The sequence below is a fragment of the Zootoca vivipara genome, chromosome 8 (genome assembly GCF_963506605.1).
Source record: "Zootoca vivipara chromosome 8, rZooViv1.1, whole genome shotgun sequence".
Classification (NCBI taxonomy): Eukaryota; Metazoa; Chordata; class Lepidosauria; order Squamata; family Lacertidae; genus Zootoca; species Zootoca vivipara.
Genome location: NC_083283.1, coordinates 22,178,251 through 22,194,412, shown reverse-complemented (window position 1 = coordinate 22,194,412; position 16,162 = coordinate 22,178,251). Strand labels below are relative to the sequence as shown.

The window sequence follows — 16,162 nt, the reverse complement described above, 5'->3', positions numbered from 1 at the left end:
GCTGTATAGAAGATAAAGTGTTGCAAAAACTTGGAAATGATTGTTCCAGTTTTCGAATGATTTTTGGAATCCGAATGTCCAGCATGGTTTCTGATTAGCTGCAGGATGCTCCTGCAGCCATTCAGAAGCTGTGTATTGGAAGTCAAATGTTTTGGAAGTCGGACTTCCGGAACAGATTCCGTTCAACTTCCAAAGTACGACTGTACTTACAAACATGTGTAACAAAGCACCAACTTTTTATTGCTGTGAAATGCAGCCTCAAGAGGGCACATTTGAGCAGGAATTGAAGGGGGGTTGACAATCCTTTCCCTTACAGTTGATTTTAATCTCAAAATGATCTTTTGAGATGCTCCCCCTCTCCAGTTCAATATATATATATTTTATGTGCACTTACTTGGGAGTCAAGTCCATTTGAACTCAATGGAGATTGCGTCCTAACAAACGTGGCCTGCATTAATGGCATTGTTAGCCATTGTTGAAGGATAAGATGTCCATGTCTACTGTCTAGAATTCTAAGAGCATGCACTTATCCCATGTATTTTAATTATATTGTAATGTTTGTGTAAATGGCTTTTATCACTGTAAACACTTAGAAGTCCATTTTAGGTTTAAGTGCTATATAATTCCTTCTCAATCTGCTTACTACATACTGTGCTGCTGAAATGAGCAGCTCTTTTGTCCTTGATCATTCCTCACCACGCCCAACACACAGCCGTCACTGGGCTCTTTTTTTGGCAAGGTCCCCTATTAATCTGCAAACCTTGGGGCCTCCCTCTCAAACCTATTGATATCTCCCTCTTAGGCATGGTGTCACACTGGCCATTTCAGCAATGGAACTCACTTCTGAACATTGAAAATTGAGGTGGTGGGTCAGAAAAACCATCCGGGCATGTGGTAGCAACTAAAGAAATGTCTGTAGAGGTCACGTCACATGCAGGACTGCACTTTTATGTCAATGGTGACCATTAGAGCACTGGTGGGGAGGCTCAGGCCTGGGAGCCAAATGAATCCTGTCTCTCTCCCCCTTGGAAATCCTTCAAGTCACACTCCTTCGAGAACAGCACATAATAGGGTCACCAAACATCACTCCTTCCTCACCCTCCATTAGTTATCAGGGCTGGGTTTATTTAAACGACTAACAGATTCAGATATCAAAATATCTCACCTGTACCAATAAACTTTTCTGTAAGCTCCTCCCCTTTCTTGTTCAGTAGGTACTCTCACCTCCAACGCACTCAACCCCAGCCTTGCAGAATAAGGTACAGTAAGTCCCCAAGTTATGTGAGGGTTGTTCCAAGTTTCCACCTTTCTTGATTTTCAGCTAAAAACTTCCCCCAAAGCCCACTAACCAGACCTTGCTTATTTTGGGTTGCAACTCAGCTTGTATTGTAGACAAATATACCTGCAAGCGAAGTGCAGAGAAACCTCCAAACTTCCTAGCAGTGATTCAGAATTGTCAGCATTTTAACTCCATATGCCAACACCTTATTCCAACTCTTCCAATTCTTTTTAAAAGCAACCAGTTCTTATCAGCATCCATTTTTCTCTTGCAATACCACTTTCTGCCCTTCAGCCAAACCTCCTTCCACCCCATTCAATTCCACTCCCTTTCCCTGACCACATTCCGTTTTTTCCATATTCCAAGGAATGCTTCTAATAATTACTTGTACTGGTTTTAACTCTGCTAAGATCAGACTATATTTAGTGTGCTGTTTTATTGCTTAATATTTTTTAGTAAATGTGCTACAGTACTTCCCTTTTGAGACAATAAGCTTAATTTCCTTCTCATTTCTGCTGCCTGTTAATTCTATAGGTGGTGAACACTGGAGCGTGTCATTCTCTATCAAAAGATCCCCAAAACTGAGTGTCAGGATTGCATGTGGGTCCTGAAGCATACATGTAAACTGCATACCTAATAGTAATATATGACAGCTGGACCATGTTGATTTGCAACAAAACGCAAGCACGGTTCTATTCACTCCACTACTGAATACATATCTTGTTCACCTACTCCCCAAATCTACTCTGCTCCTTTTTGTTAGGCCTTGTTGGGCCAAAATGATCTATTTTGATTTCCAAGCTTAATTCAAGCCTACTCATCTTTACTTAACTTCATGTTGTCCCCAGCTCAACAGAAATATGCATACAAACACATTATTTCTATTTAAATTTCACTACAATAAAAAAACTTTGTATATTCAGCTCTAAAAAATGCTGCCGAGAATTTTAAGCTACAAGAGATGAATCCAGTTGTTCATCCATTTTAGTGCTTACAGATACCCCATTAACAGGTGGCTCAATGTAGGTTAATCTCATCCACAACTGAATTTGCTGTATATCTACATTCAAACTCTACTGCTGACATCACAACAGAAACATAGAAATAAAATGGCAATTAGATCAGTGTTTAAGGAATTTTTATTAAAGCAAGAATTTTATAATCCAAATTATGGTTCTTTGCTCAGCTATCAATTCCTACTGTTAACTACAACAGTAGTGATATTCTGAGCGTTTTCCACAGTAAATTACAAAATTAAAGAAAGGAATGCTTTAAATTTTTGTACTGTGCTGAAAATTCTTTTCCTGGGTTTATAAAACATTAATTTGTTTTTTTAACTTTTGCTATTTTTTTGTATTTTAAATCAATAGGTAATCTAGGACCAACAGTTTTGCTGGTCCTGGCATTTGTTGTGTACATAAGCTTCAAAGTTTCCTTTCCTTTTTTTATTTATTTTATATTTTGCAATGTTTTTCTCAATATTTAGTAGTTTTTCCATGTTTAGATATTTTTCTTCGGTGAAGCGAAATTATAATGCGTAGTCCCGGATCTTCTGTAATGAAAAGAATTAAAATATTAATACTGAAATATATTTCCTTTAGAAAAACAGATTTGTATAATTTAACTAAAACCAAACAGCATACTCTGACCAGAATCAGGTGTAATATGGGAACATGTCATAAGCTTGTTTAATCTTTTTATCAAGAGAAAACTGATAAACTGTGTCAAGCCCACAGAAATCATGCATTAGAATTGCATTTATTGCACCAAAGTTACTTGGACAAAGATATGAAAAACAATTGAAATGCATTCCTTTAGTTCTTTTTTGCATGCTGGGTAACTTCCACAGTCCCATTTGTTTGGACAGCATGGTGAGAAGTGTCACCAGGATAATTGCCAAAATGTCATACTCAAGGCCCACTGAAATCAACAGACAAGGTTATTGGATTTCAGTGGTTTACACCCAGTATGGATATCACCCAACCTATAGTCAATAACGCTACACAAGGGCAAAAATTCAGCTAACATCTTTTCCATTTGCTAAATTATCAGTCCTTACGACTATTAGAGATAGCCCTAGTTTTGGTTAAAAATCAATGCACGTTGAATACTAATCTTTGATCTAGAACAGTGGTTCCCCCCTGGGATCCAAGGAACCCATTTGATGGATATGTGCCATGGACCCCCTAACTATCCAGGTCATCTCATTTTGGGGGGACTGTGTCCAAAAACATGCTAGATTCTGCCAGACATGTGTCTCGTGTGAGATCACAGCACCCAAAACTACAAGTTTTTGAGCACCATACTCTCACATGTGACTTGCGTACAAGTGCAGCCTGGAAGACGTGCAATCCAGTTCTTCACTGGGACAAGTTGGAGGATATGGTGGCATCATAATAAAAACTACCAGAGAGATATCAAGGCTTTCAAAAGTAGGGGGTCTATGGCTTGGCTTTTGAAAAACAGGTTTGCAGCACTTAGCTAACTGGGAAACTGATATCTTCATTCATGGTTGTGTAAGCATTCAGATAGGGGATATGGTAGTAATACATATTTGAGGGCGCACGGTGCAAGTTAAGGAAAACCTCAGCCCACAGTCCAGCGTGACAATCTCCGCAACAGAGGTGGGACTGTTAGTAATTATGATGCTCCAGACAGAAGATTTATTTCACATACACAGGTGCATCTATGCCTGCATTTGAAGCAAATTCTCCAGAATACGTACATTAGACACTTGGAACACCCGCTGGATTGTTAACTGCTTTTTGAGCAGCTTCTTTAGCTTGGTGGGCTTGCAGTACGGCTACAGCTTCATCAACCTAGTTAAGATAAAAACAATGTTATTAATATTGCTGTAAAGGCAAGCTAGTTTAAGCTGCATTTAAAAGAAAAGCACTTAAAGGAAAAAATACCATTGACAAAAGAATCCCTACCTTCGAACGAAGAGATTCAGGAGACTCAAGCATATGGAGGAGTTCAGAATTGTCAATCTCTAACAACATACCAGTGATTTTACCCGCCAGAGTAGGGTGCATGGCGTGAATAAGAGGGAAAAGGCGTTCTCCTAAAAAACAGTTGAGAAGTTTGCACAGTTTATATTTGCATCTTAATACTATTTCAAATAGATTTCCTTTTAACATGCCTCAAAATGAATATGTTAGCTATCTACATATCAATATTTTTTTACCCGTTCAGCAGAATGGCAGAAGTTATTTTAAAAGAATAAACCCAATTAAGTTACTAGAACTGGAAAACTATAATAATTAGCCAAGCAGACATTTATGGTTAAAACACAGATCCTTAATAGTAGATGCCCATTATCAACTTAATAATTTGTAAGGTTATGAAATCACATCCCTTTCTCCACTTATACCTTCTTCCACCTAACACACTCAGGGAGTTTGCTCACCCAGGTTCTAAACTCATCAGATTTATTATTTCTCCCACTCCCTGGATCCTCATAATCTCTTTTCTCTGCACAACTTCCCTTCAGAGTTAACCGAGCCCTCAGTAGTACACCCACTTTTCCTAAGCAATCCCAGTGGGAGCTACATTTCTAGAAATCCTGGCCCTGCAGGGTTGGATCCAAAAGCGCACTTACACTGGGGTAAATGCATAAGAAAAGCAAAACTATACCCAACGATGATTTCTGCTTGTGCAGAAGTGGAAAAATAAGAACTGCTGAACAGCCCACCTATCACTGCATGCGCCACTGCACAATTTTTTGGATGAAAGCAGCAGCAGCTACTTCCCCAACACTCATGGGTCATTGGACTCAGCCCTAACTTTTTGGACTTCTCAGGAAGACATGCCAAATGCTGCTGCTGCTATCTGTCCTCCCCCACGCATGGACACCCCAACCCTTACCACATGAGCCCCACCTCTCCAAATACGGACTTACCCAACATCTGCTTTTGTTCCTGTGGAGGGGCAGAAGCCAACATGGAAGCAGTCAAAGGTTCCTGACCTTGGACATGGACAGCAGGCTAGAATTTGAAAAGATTTAACAGGATTAAAATGGAGTACATAATTTGTGCAGTACGTTCCAAGTTACATTTGCATTAATGTCACTCATAAAAACTATTTCTAACCCCATACAAGTCCACCTAACCCTATTGTTTTCAAAAGGCTTGGGCATGTCGAACTCTGCAAGTACTCAGGTTATTAATATAACCAACCTCATACAAAAGTGCTGCTGTAACTTATGCTTACCTGCTGCATAGCAACCTGAGGCTGTGTATTAAGGTGTTGCTGAGGATTGCGAACACCTGCCGCATACTTGTACTGAGGAACCGTGCGTACAGCTGGAGTAGCTGCGGCAGCGGCGGCAGCTGGACGTGGACCCATTGTTTGTGTTGATGTGTTTGCTGAAAAAAAGGACTGTTTTCAGGCCAAGCAGCATATTCTATTCAGACTATTTCAGACCACCTTTCATAGTCTAGAGCAGGCATCCCCGAACTGCGGCCCTCCAGATGTTTTGGCCTACAACTCCCATGATCCCTAACAGAACCAGTGGTCGGGGAAGATGGGAATTGTAGTCCAAAACATCTGGAGGGCTGCAGTTTGGGGATGCCTGGTCTAGACAGTCTTTTAAAAACACATTACATTCCAATTTTCAGACAATTAACAGCATGCATTAGTTAAACCAAACCAGTACAGTATACTTAAAATAACTGATCTCCAGAACTCACCAACACGCTGTGTTGACATTACTCGTGGAACCTGTGATGAAGCTGGCCTCATGGTACTGAATGGTGGTCTGGGAGCTGCTGGGCGGATGGCACTTGGCATGTTCTGGAAAGCTGCATTTGAAATTAATTCATGGTAAGTATGCATTTCTGAACCAACACAAATCAAGCCTTGGTCAAATCCAAACTCCCCCCAAATCCCTAAGAAAAGCAAGTCACTTACGATGAGGTCTGGCACCCTGAGTAGTCCAGCGAGGACTTGGTCTGAGCTGAGCAATTTGGCTAGTAGGATAGTATGCAGCACGGTTTTGCATCTGTCAAAAAATAATGCATTTGTTTCATTCATCTGCTTCAGTGCTTTGCTGTACCAGAAAAAAATGCTTTAGGAAATTAACAATTATTCCATTCAAATTAAAATGCCTGATTATTCTTTATTGAAGTAGTAGTAGTAGTATGGGCTTTTTAAATCTTCACACTCCACTCAAAGCTCATTTAAAACACACCATGTATCTAGTAAGTCCATTGCAACCGTACGCGTTTGTACTCAGTAAATATAAGAGCAAATGTAATAGGGAACATAGTGTAAGTCATACCTGTGGAATAGCTGCCATGACATAACCTGAAGGAGGCGCTGGCTGGTACGGGTTGATGACTGGATTCGGCACTGCTCTCACACTTGCCATTCTCTGCATGTACTGGTTGGTGAGGTGAGCTTGGCGTTCTTCCTTACGTTGGGCTAAGGCTACATAAAGTGGTTTGGTGGCCACAATTCTACCATTCATTTCTGTGACTGCTTTGGTTGCTTCTTCTGGTGAAGAAAAGCAGACAAACCCAAATCCTTTACTGCGGCCCCCTTCCATCATAACCTGTAAAAATGCAATGTAGAGAACATTGGACAATGTTATTTCATGATACTATTGCAGCTTGTGATTGAACATAATCTAACTAATCACGTGTTACACATTTCTTTTTGCTGCCAGAAGCATACCTAGGAATTTTCATTCAGGGGATGCATCTGTCAGCAGAATTCAGGAAACTTTTGCAGATTCCCTCATCCCCCTCAGAATCCCCCACTTTGGAGGGTTAAGGTGTAGCAGATGGTGCTGAGAGAGGAGGAGGGAATAATAATAAAAAACTCACTTCCCACTTTTCCACAGTGGAATAATCAAAAGCCTCCTGTAGACAGAATGTGTCTTTTTGTTCACAACAGTGAAACCTGGGTCTACATTAATTTCTCTGAAGTTTTAAAATAAAAGCCAATCAACAGCTTTTGAAAATCTAGCAGCATAGATTTTGTTCTGCTGCAGACAAATCTATGTATAGATATAGAATTTATTGTATCTACTGTATTGCATCTACTTTCAAGTAGATGCAATGAGAAGAAGCTTGTAATTTTAAAGTAAAACTAAAAACAATTCTTGACAGTTAGTCTCCCTACAAGTCACTCTAAAAGCTGATTAAAATGCCATTTACCTTTGCACTAGTGATGGTACCAAATGGTGAAAATTCTTTGCGTAGGCGCTCATCATCAATTCCATCATCGAGGTTTTTCACATAAAGGTTTACACCCTGAAATATTGAGTTGGTGAAGTGATCAGTATGCAGAACATAAAACCCAGTGAAAATATATTTTTTTGTATTTATTAAATTTGTATACCACTCTTTACCTGTAGATTTCAGGGCAGTTCACAACGTAAAAATATCATATAAAACCACAAAATACTTAATAAAAACAAGAACCTCCCACACCAATAAACCTCTCCTCCCCCAAATATTCAGTTAACATCCTACCTGGTATCTGGTGATCCTGTCCTGCTTCATTTGTTCAAATTTGCGCTTCAGCTCTGTTTGTCTTTCTACTTTTTTCTGAGCTCGACCAACATATATTTGTTTTCCATTGAGTTCCTTTCCGTTCATCTCATCTACAGCCTTCACAAATAAAAAAGGTACTTTAACTTGTTTGTCAAAGCTAGAGCAAGTAAAAAACAAGGAATCTAAACACACATAAACTAGGTGGATGGAATGTACAGACTGAGGCAGTGTGCTTCTATCTTCCTAGCACATGAGAGGGAATAATACACTTTAAGAACACTATATGAAGAAATAACTTGGCAACAGATTTACAGCAGGACTGGGGAGATGTGTTTGGTCCACTAGGCCAGATCTGCATCTCACTCACCCTGTGAGCTAACTCTGACAGGTGGGCAGGAATATTTATCATCTGATGTCATAATGCCCAAATTTGACCCAAATGAGTGAGGAGATTGGTCAACCAGGATGAAAATTCCCACGGACCTGCTGATGCACGTGGAGTTTTTGTAGGGTTCAGGGGCATCAGCAGGTTCCAGAGAACTTATTTGAGTTCCTGAACCAAGCAAGAGTGAACCCTTCATGCTGCAGTTGAAACAAAAGGAGTTCAATCCTGCTTTCCAACCACTGGATCCAGCTCCGTCTCTACCTACCGTACACCTGACATCACATTTGACATCAGGTGTGGGGTAAATGGGCAGTTTGGGAAAGGTCTGATGGGTCAAATGAGGAAACTTGGCAGACCAAATTTAGTCCATGGGCCAATTCTTCCTAGCTTGATTTAGAGGACAGATTAATAATCCATGGATCACTATTAGACCTGTTTTAGAAAACCTACTATCTATAAGAGAATCAATTAATATAAAGATATATAAAAATAAAAATTAGGCATATTCTGTTTTAGATCAGGTTATACTAAACGAGAGTGTCCAAAACCATCAGTTTTAATTAATTAGTGACCACTCATAACACTTGACAAATTCTTTTAAAATATATTATAGACTTACTTTCTGAGCATCCTCATGTCTTTCAAAACTGACAAAGCCAAAGCCTTTGGATTTCCCACTCTCATCAGTCATAACTTTCACACTTAAGGCAGGCCCTAAAAAGTACAAAGATTTATTTTACATTTTATTTATAATAATATTAATATACCACAGCATTAAAAGGTATCATGGCAGTGTATAATAAAAGCATTACCGTAAATAAAATACAGCACAAATGACCAACACTGATTCAAATTAAATCTCTAAAAAGGCTTGTTTTCAGCAGACATTTTTACTTAGAATATTTATAAACTGACAACTTGCAAGAATACCGTGTTTCTCATATTATAAGACACGTCTTATATTTATTTTTTCCTCAAAAAAACACACTATGGCTTATTTTCAAGGGATGTCTTATTTTTTTCCTCCTCCTCCTGCCGCGGCCGGCATTGCTGCTGTGCCTATCACTATGTCTTATTTTCGGGGTATGGCTTATATTCCTTGAATGCTTAAAAATCCTGCTATGGCTTATTTTATGGGTATGTCTTAAAATATGAGAAACAGGGTACATGAATACCCCGTGTTTAGAAAGAACGCACTCTGTACAATATACAACACACAAAATATTAACTAAATCATTTGTAGCCAAGGCAACCCATTTGGGAGACTAATTTCCTAACTAGTTATACGTTAGTAGTCTGACAAATTACATGGCTATGTCAGGCTCTGGTTGGCCTTGTTGATCTCATTTTATAATGAATGCCTTGATTTCTTGAACATACTATAATATTAACTCCTTGAAGAAAATTAACACCGCAATCATGGACTGAACAGACTATAATTTACAATTACAGTATTAGTAACCCAACAGTAAACTTGCTTTTGTTATTGTGCTAGATAAAAGTACACACATTCTGCCCTGCATTAATTCACTTGGCTATTTTCAGTGTAGAAGAATAGAATGATTTTTCTTGTTTTATTTAATGCTGCTAACTTACCGGTACCAATTGTTAAGATGACAACAAATAAGCAGCTGTGTTATCACACATACTCCCCTTAATACCTCTGTTCTTGAGAGCAAACTATTGTCTTTGGCCTTATCAGAGCTTACAAGTTACATTGCCAAGACCTTCAGATTTCCAAGGATCTGAAGCCAGTTTGGAATCTTGGTTTCAAATCCTTAAGTGGAAGCTCTGGTTAGTTCCAACGGCAATCAATAGTGCTGCAAACCTAACACATATAGGTTGAAATCAATGGCAGGAATCTGCACTCCAGAAGGGAGTAAGAGGGCACAAGCAAGTGGTTGCACTGTCTCAGTTCCTGCCATCTACAGCTAAAAGGTTAATAATAGCCCGACTCTGTATAAAGCAGGTTATTATCAAGCTGAAGTTGGGTGCAAGCACTATGATCACACCAGGTCCTAAATCATTTTCAAAAACATGAAAAGGAATGACATTACCAAACTTGCCAAAGAGTTCCTTAAGTCTCTCATCATCCATGTCTTCTCCAAAATTCTTGATGTAAACATTGGTGAACTCCTTGGCACGAGCCCCAAGCTCTGCTTCACGTTCTTTACGGGATTTAAACCTTCCAACAAACCTAGTTTAAAAAGCAAGTTGAAAAGCTGCTTAGATTTGATAAGATTTAGGGCATTATTTTCTTTCTATTAAGGAGGTACTCTATATAGTAAAAGCCTGGTGCCTACCGATACCCTGTGTCAGCTCCAGGCAAGCGAGCTGCTGCCATAGCACACTGCAATATTCCCCCGGTAAGGGAAACAGCAGAGTAAGCTACTCCCAGCCTCTCTATCTGTCATGGAAGACAAATTGTTCAGAATGGGGCAGCCATACTACTCTGCTGTGCTTCCCCAGCCAGAAAAAACATGGCAATGTGCTATGACTGCCCCCAATTGTGACATACTGTCGCTCTCACAGTTCCTGTGCAATGAATGAAATAATTCCCTCCCTTTTGTTTTCTGAACATATATTTCCAATTACTGAACCAACACTAGAAGCAAGAAACTATAATTGATAAAATCTCTCTTCTAAATTCATTTCAGCGTTAAAAATGTTTTTTTTAAGCGTTAAGGAAACTCACACTTTACGATCATTAAGAAGCATTCCATTCATTTTTTCAATAGCTCTTTCTGCAGCTTCTTGTGTCTCAAAGTGTACAAATCCATAGCCTTTGGATCCATTTTCATCACATACAACCTATGAAAATTATTAGGATAAGTCAGATGACTGGAATGTAATTATGCTAATTTCAATGCTGAATCACTGTTCTAGGTTCTTTTTCCTTTCAACTCACCTTGCAAGAGAGGATGTTTCCAAAAGCAGAAAATGTATCATACAAAGCTTTATTATCAATTGACTTATCCAAGTTTTTAATGAAGATGTTTCCAACACCACTCTTACGTAGAGATGGATCACGCTGAGACCACATGATACGCACTGGCTTGCCTTTAATGACATCAAAATTCATAGTATCTAAAGCTCTCTCAGCTGCAAAAGAAGTTAGTAAGTGTTAAAATTATTTAAATATTTAAGGCAACACAAATATCACATAGATATCACTAAGAAAAGTAATTGCTAATGTCTTTGAACCCACTTACAAAATTCCATTTAATATTGGCTTCTGGATCACCACCAAAAACAAACACTGTTCTAGTTACAGGTAGGTAGCCGTGTTGGTCTGAGTCGAAGCAAAATAAAAAAATTCCTTCAGTATCTTCACACTTCTTCAGGTATCTGAAGAAGTGTGCATGCACACGAAAGCTCATACCAAAATATAAACTTAGTTGGTCTTTAAGGTGCTACTGAAGAAACACTGTTCTAATTTGTGATGTTCAGGAAAGGCAGTGCAATTCCAATGAATGGGGTAAAAACTGGACTCAGGGTAAGCATTCCAAGGAGAAGACAATGGGCAATATTCAGTAAAGAGGCTTTGCTAGTACAATGATTTTTGGTTGTACAATAGAACCTCTCTCCCACAAGCTTTCACTTTTAAATGTATTTCAAACCAATGTGAATTTCAGTACTATTTTAGCACAGTTCCATACACACAGCCATCAAACCTCTTTTTCTATTCTTGTGCCTCTAGGCTTTCTGCAGTTCTGTTGCACGGTCCCAAAATGATGTTAGCAGAGAAATCCTCAACCCTCAAGTGTTACTTCTCCAAATCCCAAATGATGCTGCACTTTCCAGAGTGGAAGCTCAACATTTCGACTTATCCACTATGGTGAAAAGCCATAGAAAACAGAAGTTCCCAGGTTCAAGCCCCAGCTACAACTGGGAATGGCCCCAGCTTGAGTTGCTGCTAGTCAATGTAGACAGTACCACCCTAGACAGACCAGTGGTCCTATTCAGTATAATACCGCTTCCTAAGTCTGTTAATGGCATGAGGATTGCCAACAAGCAATAGGGTTACATATCAGATACATGCATTGACACCCCCCCCCAAAGAAATTAACGTGGCAAGGAAGGGGCAAACTGCCACTTGAACAGGAAAACTATGTCTGGCTAGGCTCTATGAACCAGGTGGCACCTTTCTTCCCTACCCACCCATGCTCAGAGCAATGAAACAAATGGAGAAGACCCACTATTTCTCATACTCCCAAGCTGCTTTTCTGCCCAGCAGCTCATTCAAGCATTACCAGGAGCTTTTGGCAGCCTTAGGAACTGGCTGCGCTAAGATTTAAATATGAGCTATCTATCTGTAGAAGTCAATGCTGTTACATCCTTTCCCCTGTATTACTGACCTTCCACAATTACTGCAAGCAGTTAAATCACCTATTCTATGTCATGATGCCTGGATATGATCCTGTAAATTGCAAGCTACCCAAGCTGTGAATTCAGTTAGCCAAACAGTGCCACCAAATACCTGTGCAGACTGAAAAAACTTGAGCGGAGACTCCCAGTTAAAAGTTGCATTTCTGTTTAAGAAGCTTATCGCTCTGTAAAGAGGCAGAATTTTCAACTCAGATAGCAAGCCCCAGCTAACAACCCACTGGAAAAAATAGCCAGTCTCTGACAGTTGGCTATTCCTCTGGTGGAGAGAGTGATGCAAAGGTAATGGCTCTGCAAAGCTTTCTGTATACCTTAGCTTAGGACACGGAGCCAGCCAAGGCTGTCATCTCTGTTTTGTACAAAGCAGCGCTGAGACAACAGCTCTGCTTGCCTCTCTCTAGGCAGATTGCACTGTGAGAACTGCCAGCTCAGCACAGCCTCTTTCCTTGCCTACATAACCTGCAATGAAGTGATAAGGAGCTAGAATTCAGCAAAGAAGAGCAAAGCATGGGTGGCTATTTCTTGTGATCCTGTTTGCAACACTGTTTCAAGTGTGTAGTCACTATAAAAGTGTAAAATTCCCCCCCCCCCTATTGGAATGCTTGTTCAAATTACCGGTATTAAAAAGCACAAAAGAGTGTCTTATTCTTGTTAAAGTGACAATTGTTGAAGAGCTCTCCCCTCCAAAGGAGGTTTATTTTGCTTAAGCAAGTTTTCTGTGAACTCAGAAATATTGGTCATTGAAAATATGCTTCTTCACATTACTTGAAGAATTTACAATGGTCATTTTTTACTAGAGTCTACACAAAGACAAAATATGCTGCTCCATCTCAGTAGAATACTTCTTACAAAGAGTTTACTAGAACTCTGGTTGAATGAACCACCCAGCTGAGGAAAGGACAAATTTTGAAGCTGGTAGAAAAAAATAGCAAAATACTTAAAGAGAAAAATACCTACAGGTAAGCTCACTCCTGGTCAGTTTAGACGCATGTATGTGAATTGGCTTACTCTTGTCAAGTGAATAAACGTAGGACCAAAGTACGCAGACTCTCCCATTTCTCTCACTTAAAGATAAGAGGTCTAATGCAACCTGGCAATAAGCTGTCCAGACACACACTATTTGGTGTAGGACCGATGTGTCCACAGAAAATTATCACAACTGTCTGACATTTGATAGAAACTAAACTGGTTCAAGTCATCAAAGGTATATTTTAAAAAAAACATTCTTCTCTACGCATCACTGCAGGTCACCTGCTCTCAAAGTGTCAGCCTCAAGGTAAGACTAGCAGATGGGCTTAGCAAAGAGTTTCTCAAAAACCCCACTCCCTTCCCATTTCTGGTGTCTTAACTGGGCAAATGCTCACCTTCCCCTCATCAACCAGCAATGGTCAACAATATTGGTCTCTTAAAACCCTGTTTGCCAGCAAGAGGGATGGGTGTTGCAACTTCCTGTCCTGTCTGTGGGCAATCGACCCCCATACACCAATTTGATGGATTTTTCATTACATGCAAGGTTTATAAATTAGTACCCGCGACCAAAGGGCAGCAAGCAGCCCAATTCAGAAACTTATAATTAAGCGTGGCTTGTCCTAGTTTTATTTCGCGCGGGCACACGACCCACTTGCGCCCGTTCCTCCGTCGCCATTTAAGGCCCTAATTATCCAGGCATTTCCTTCAAGACGCCTCTCATCTCGGACTTCCTCATTGAGCCGGCGGAAGCGAGGCGGCAGGCCCGCCCTGGTCGCCTACCCCCCCCCCACCCGCGCCAACTTGAGGGCCTCGTGATCCGAGAAACTTGGGCCGGTTCCGAGATGCCAACCCAGGCCTTTTTGCGGAAGGAGGCCTCCCTTTCTCCCTCCCGTTCGGGTGCCGCCGGGGCCCCTCCCCGCCACGAGGCCTTTCCCGGCTCCCCCACAACGCGGTGGGGGTTGAGCGGCGGCAGAAGCTGGCCTCACACGCGTTTCTCTCTCCCCACCCCCAGTTATTCCCCCTCTGGACAGAAATGTTCGATAATTTCACGTAGTGGAGGACGACTCCTTGCGGGGTTGGGGAGAAGGGGGCTCTGAGAGAAAAAAAAGACTTATTGGGAATCGCCGCCGCGAGGCAGGCCCAGGACTCTCCGAGGGGCCGCGTTTAATCCGTAAAATGGATGCTCCGGGGATGACTCGCGTGGAGGCGGCGGGGAGAAGCGGAAGGGGAGGAATGCGCGGCGGCCCTCGTGGGGGTGCGAGAACATGGCTCCGGGAACAGGAAGCCAGAGGCCGGGAGGGCAGCCTCCCCCAAGCCGCCACCCCCAAAATCGGACAGATTCCGCCCGGAAAGTCCCTGGAAATGCCTCGCCGCCGTCCCTCCCCGCACGTGTCCCCGTCCCACCCGCTCCTCAAAGTGTGGGGGTAATAAGAGAAAATCAATCACCCGACCAGCTATGGCAGCTTCTCTGCCCTCCCCCAAACCTCTCCCAATTCCTCACCGTCGGCGGGCTGCTGGAAGTTGACATAGGCGTAGCCCAGGGAGCGCCGGGTGATCATGTCCCTGCAGACGCGGATGGAGAGGATGGGCCCGGCGGGGCTGAACTTCTCGTAGAGCATGGCCTCGGTGACATCGGGGTGCAGGTCCCCCACGTAGAGCGAGGCCATCGGGTAGCTGGGGGCGCTGGGGTTCATGCTGGCGGGGGGACGGGGAGGGGGGGCGAGGAGGCAGGGCAGACTCGCGAGCGCCGAGGAGGCCGCGACGGGCCGCCGGGTTCGAAACTCAACGGCTCCGCGGAGGCGGTTGGCGACGGTTGGTGGGCCGCTCGAGCGCTCGTTGCTGCCGGCGGGAGGAGGAGCGGGTTGCTGCTGCTGCTGCTGGAAGCGGCGGCGGCGGCTCTTCTTTTTCTTCTTCCTGCTGCTCTTGGTAGTGGCTTGGGCGGGTCTCCTCTCGGCTGCGCCGGGTCTGGGACTTCGCTTCGCTTCACCGGGTTATTTTATACCAAACCGGCCGGTTTCAGATAGGGGCGGGTGGTAGTCGAGGGGTTTTTTTTAATGGTTTTTTTCGGGCTTTTAAGATTTTTTTTGGATTTTTAAAGGTTTTTCTTTTAGTAATAAATGGTGCGGCGGAGCTGGTGTGCCCGGGGAAGGCCGGAGCACACACACTACGCACAACAGCACCTTCAGCGGCCGGGGGACAAGGGGGAGGCCGCCGCCCCGGCCGCGCACTATATATAGAAGCCCCGCCCCCAGCCGCCTCTACCATACAGCACGCCACGCACTGAAAGGGCTCGGCGCGCACGCGCCGCCACAAAAGGGAGAAAAAGGGAAGGAGGAAAGGGGCGGAGCAGAAGCGCGTGGCGGTTGCGTCTGACGCCATGGCTTACGAAAAGGTGCCCGGGGTTGGGCAATAGGTTGCGCATGGGCAGTTGGAAGACGCAAGAGAGAATAGGCGGCTAGATCACAGGACTTTTGTGGCGGTGGGGAGGGCAGCGGTAAGGAGGGGAAAAGGAGCGCATGCGCTGCTGGCTTCCTTGCGGTTAAAAAAACAGGCCATTAACCTTTGTAAAAGACGCATGCGCAAGGGGAGTGGCAGGCTATTACAGGTCTACGAATAGCAAGCGTTGTCGTAAAGAACGCTTCA

General features: G+C 42.5%; 1 protein-coding gene across 2 annotated transcripts; it reads right to left on the bottom strand.

The window, feature by feature from the left end:
* Window positions 1–2,400: 2,400 nt before the first annotated feature.
* Window positions 2,401–15,735, bottom strand: PABPC1 (poly(A) binding protein cytoplasmic 1). 2 transcript variants are annotated; one of them, XM_035125295.2, is made up of 15 exons: window positions 15,021–15,735; window positions 11,073–11,266; window positions 10,860–10,975; window positions 10,222–10,361; window positions 8,784–8,878; window positions 7,759–7,896; window positions 7,441–7,536; window positions 6,561–6,833; window positions 6,191–6,281; window positions 5,971–6,081; window positions 5,492–5,646; window positions 5,181–5,265; window positions 4,213–4,343; window positions 4,005–4,098; window positions 2,401–2,831 (listed from the first exon to the last, which is right to left on the bottom strand). In XM_035125295.2, exons 1-14 carry the CDS (start codon window positions 15,211–15,213, stop codon window positions 4,006–4,008), a joined length of 1,911 nt encoding a protein of 636 aa, XP_034981186.1. In that variant the 5' UTR covers window positions 15,214–15,735; the 3' UTR covers window positions 2,401–2,831; window position 4,005. The 2 variants fall into 2 exon arrangements, with proteins under 2 accessions (XP_034981186.1, XP_034981187.1); XM_035125296.2 differs by having other exon boundaries at window positions 10,231–10,361.
* Window positions 15,736–16,162: the final 427 nt, after the last annotated feature.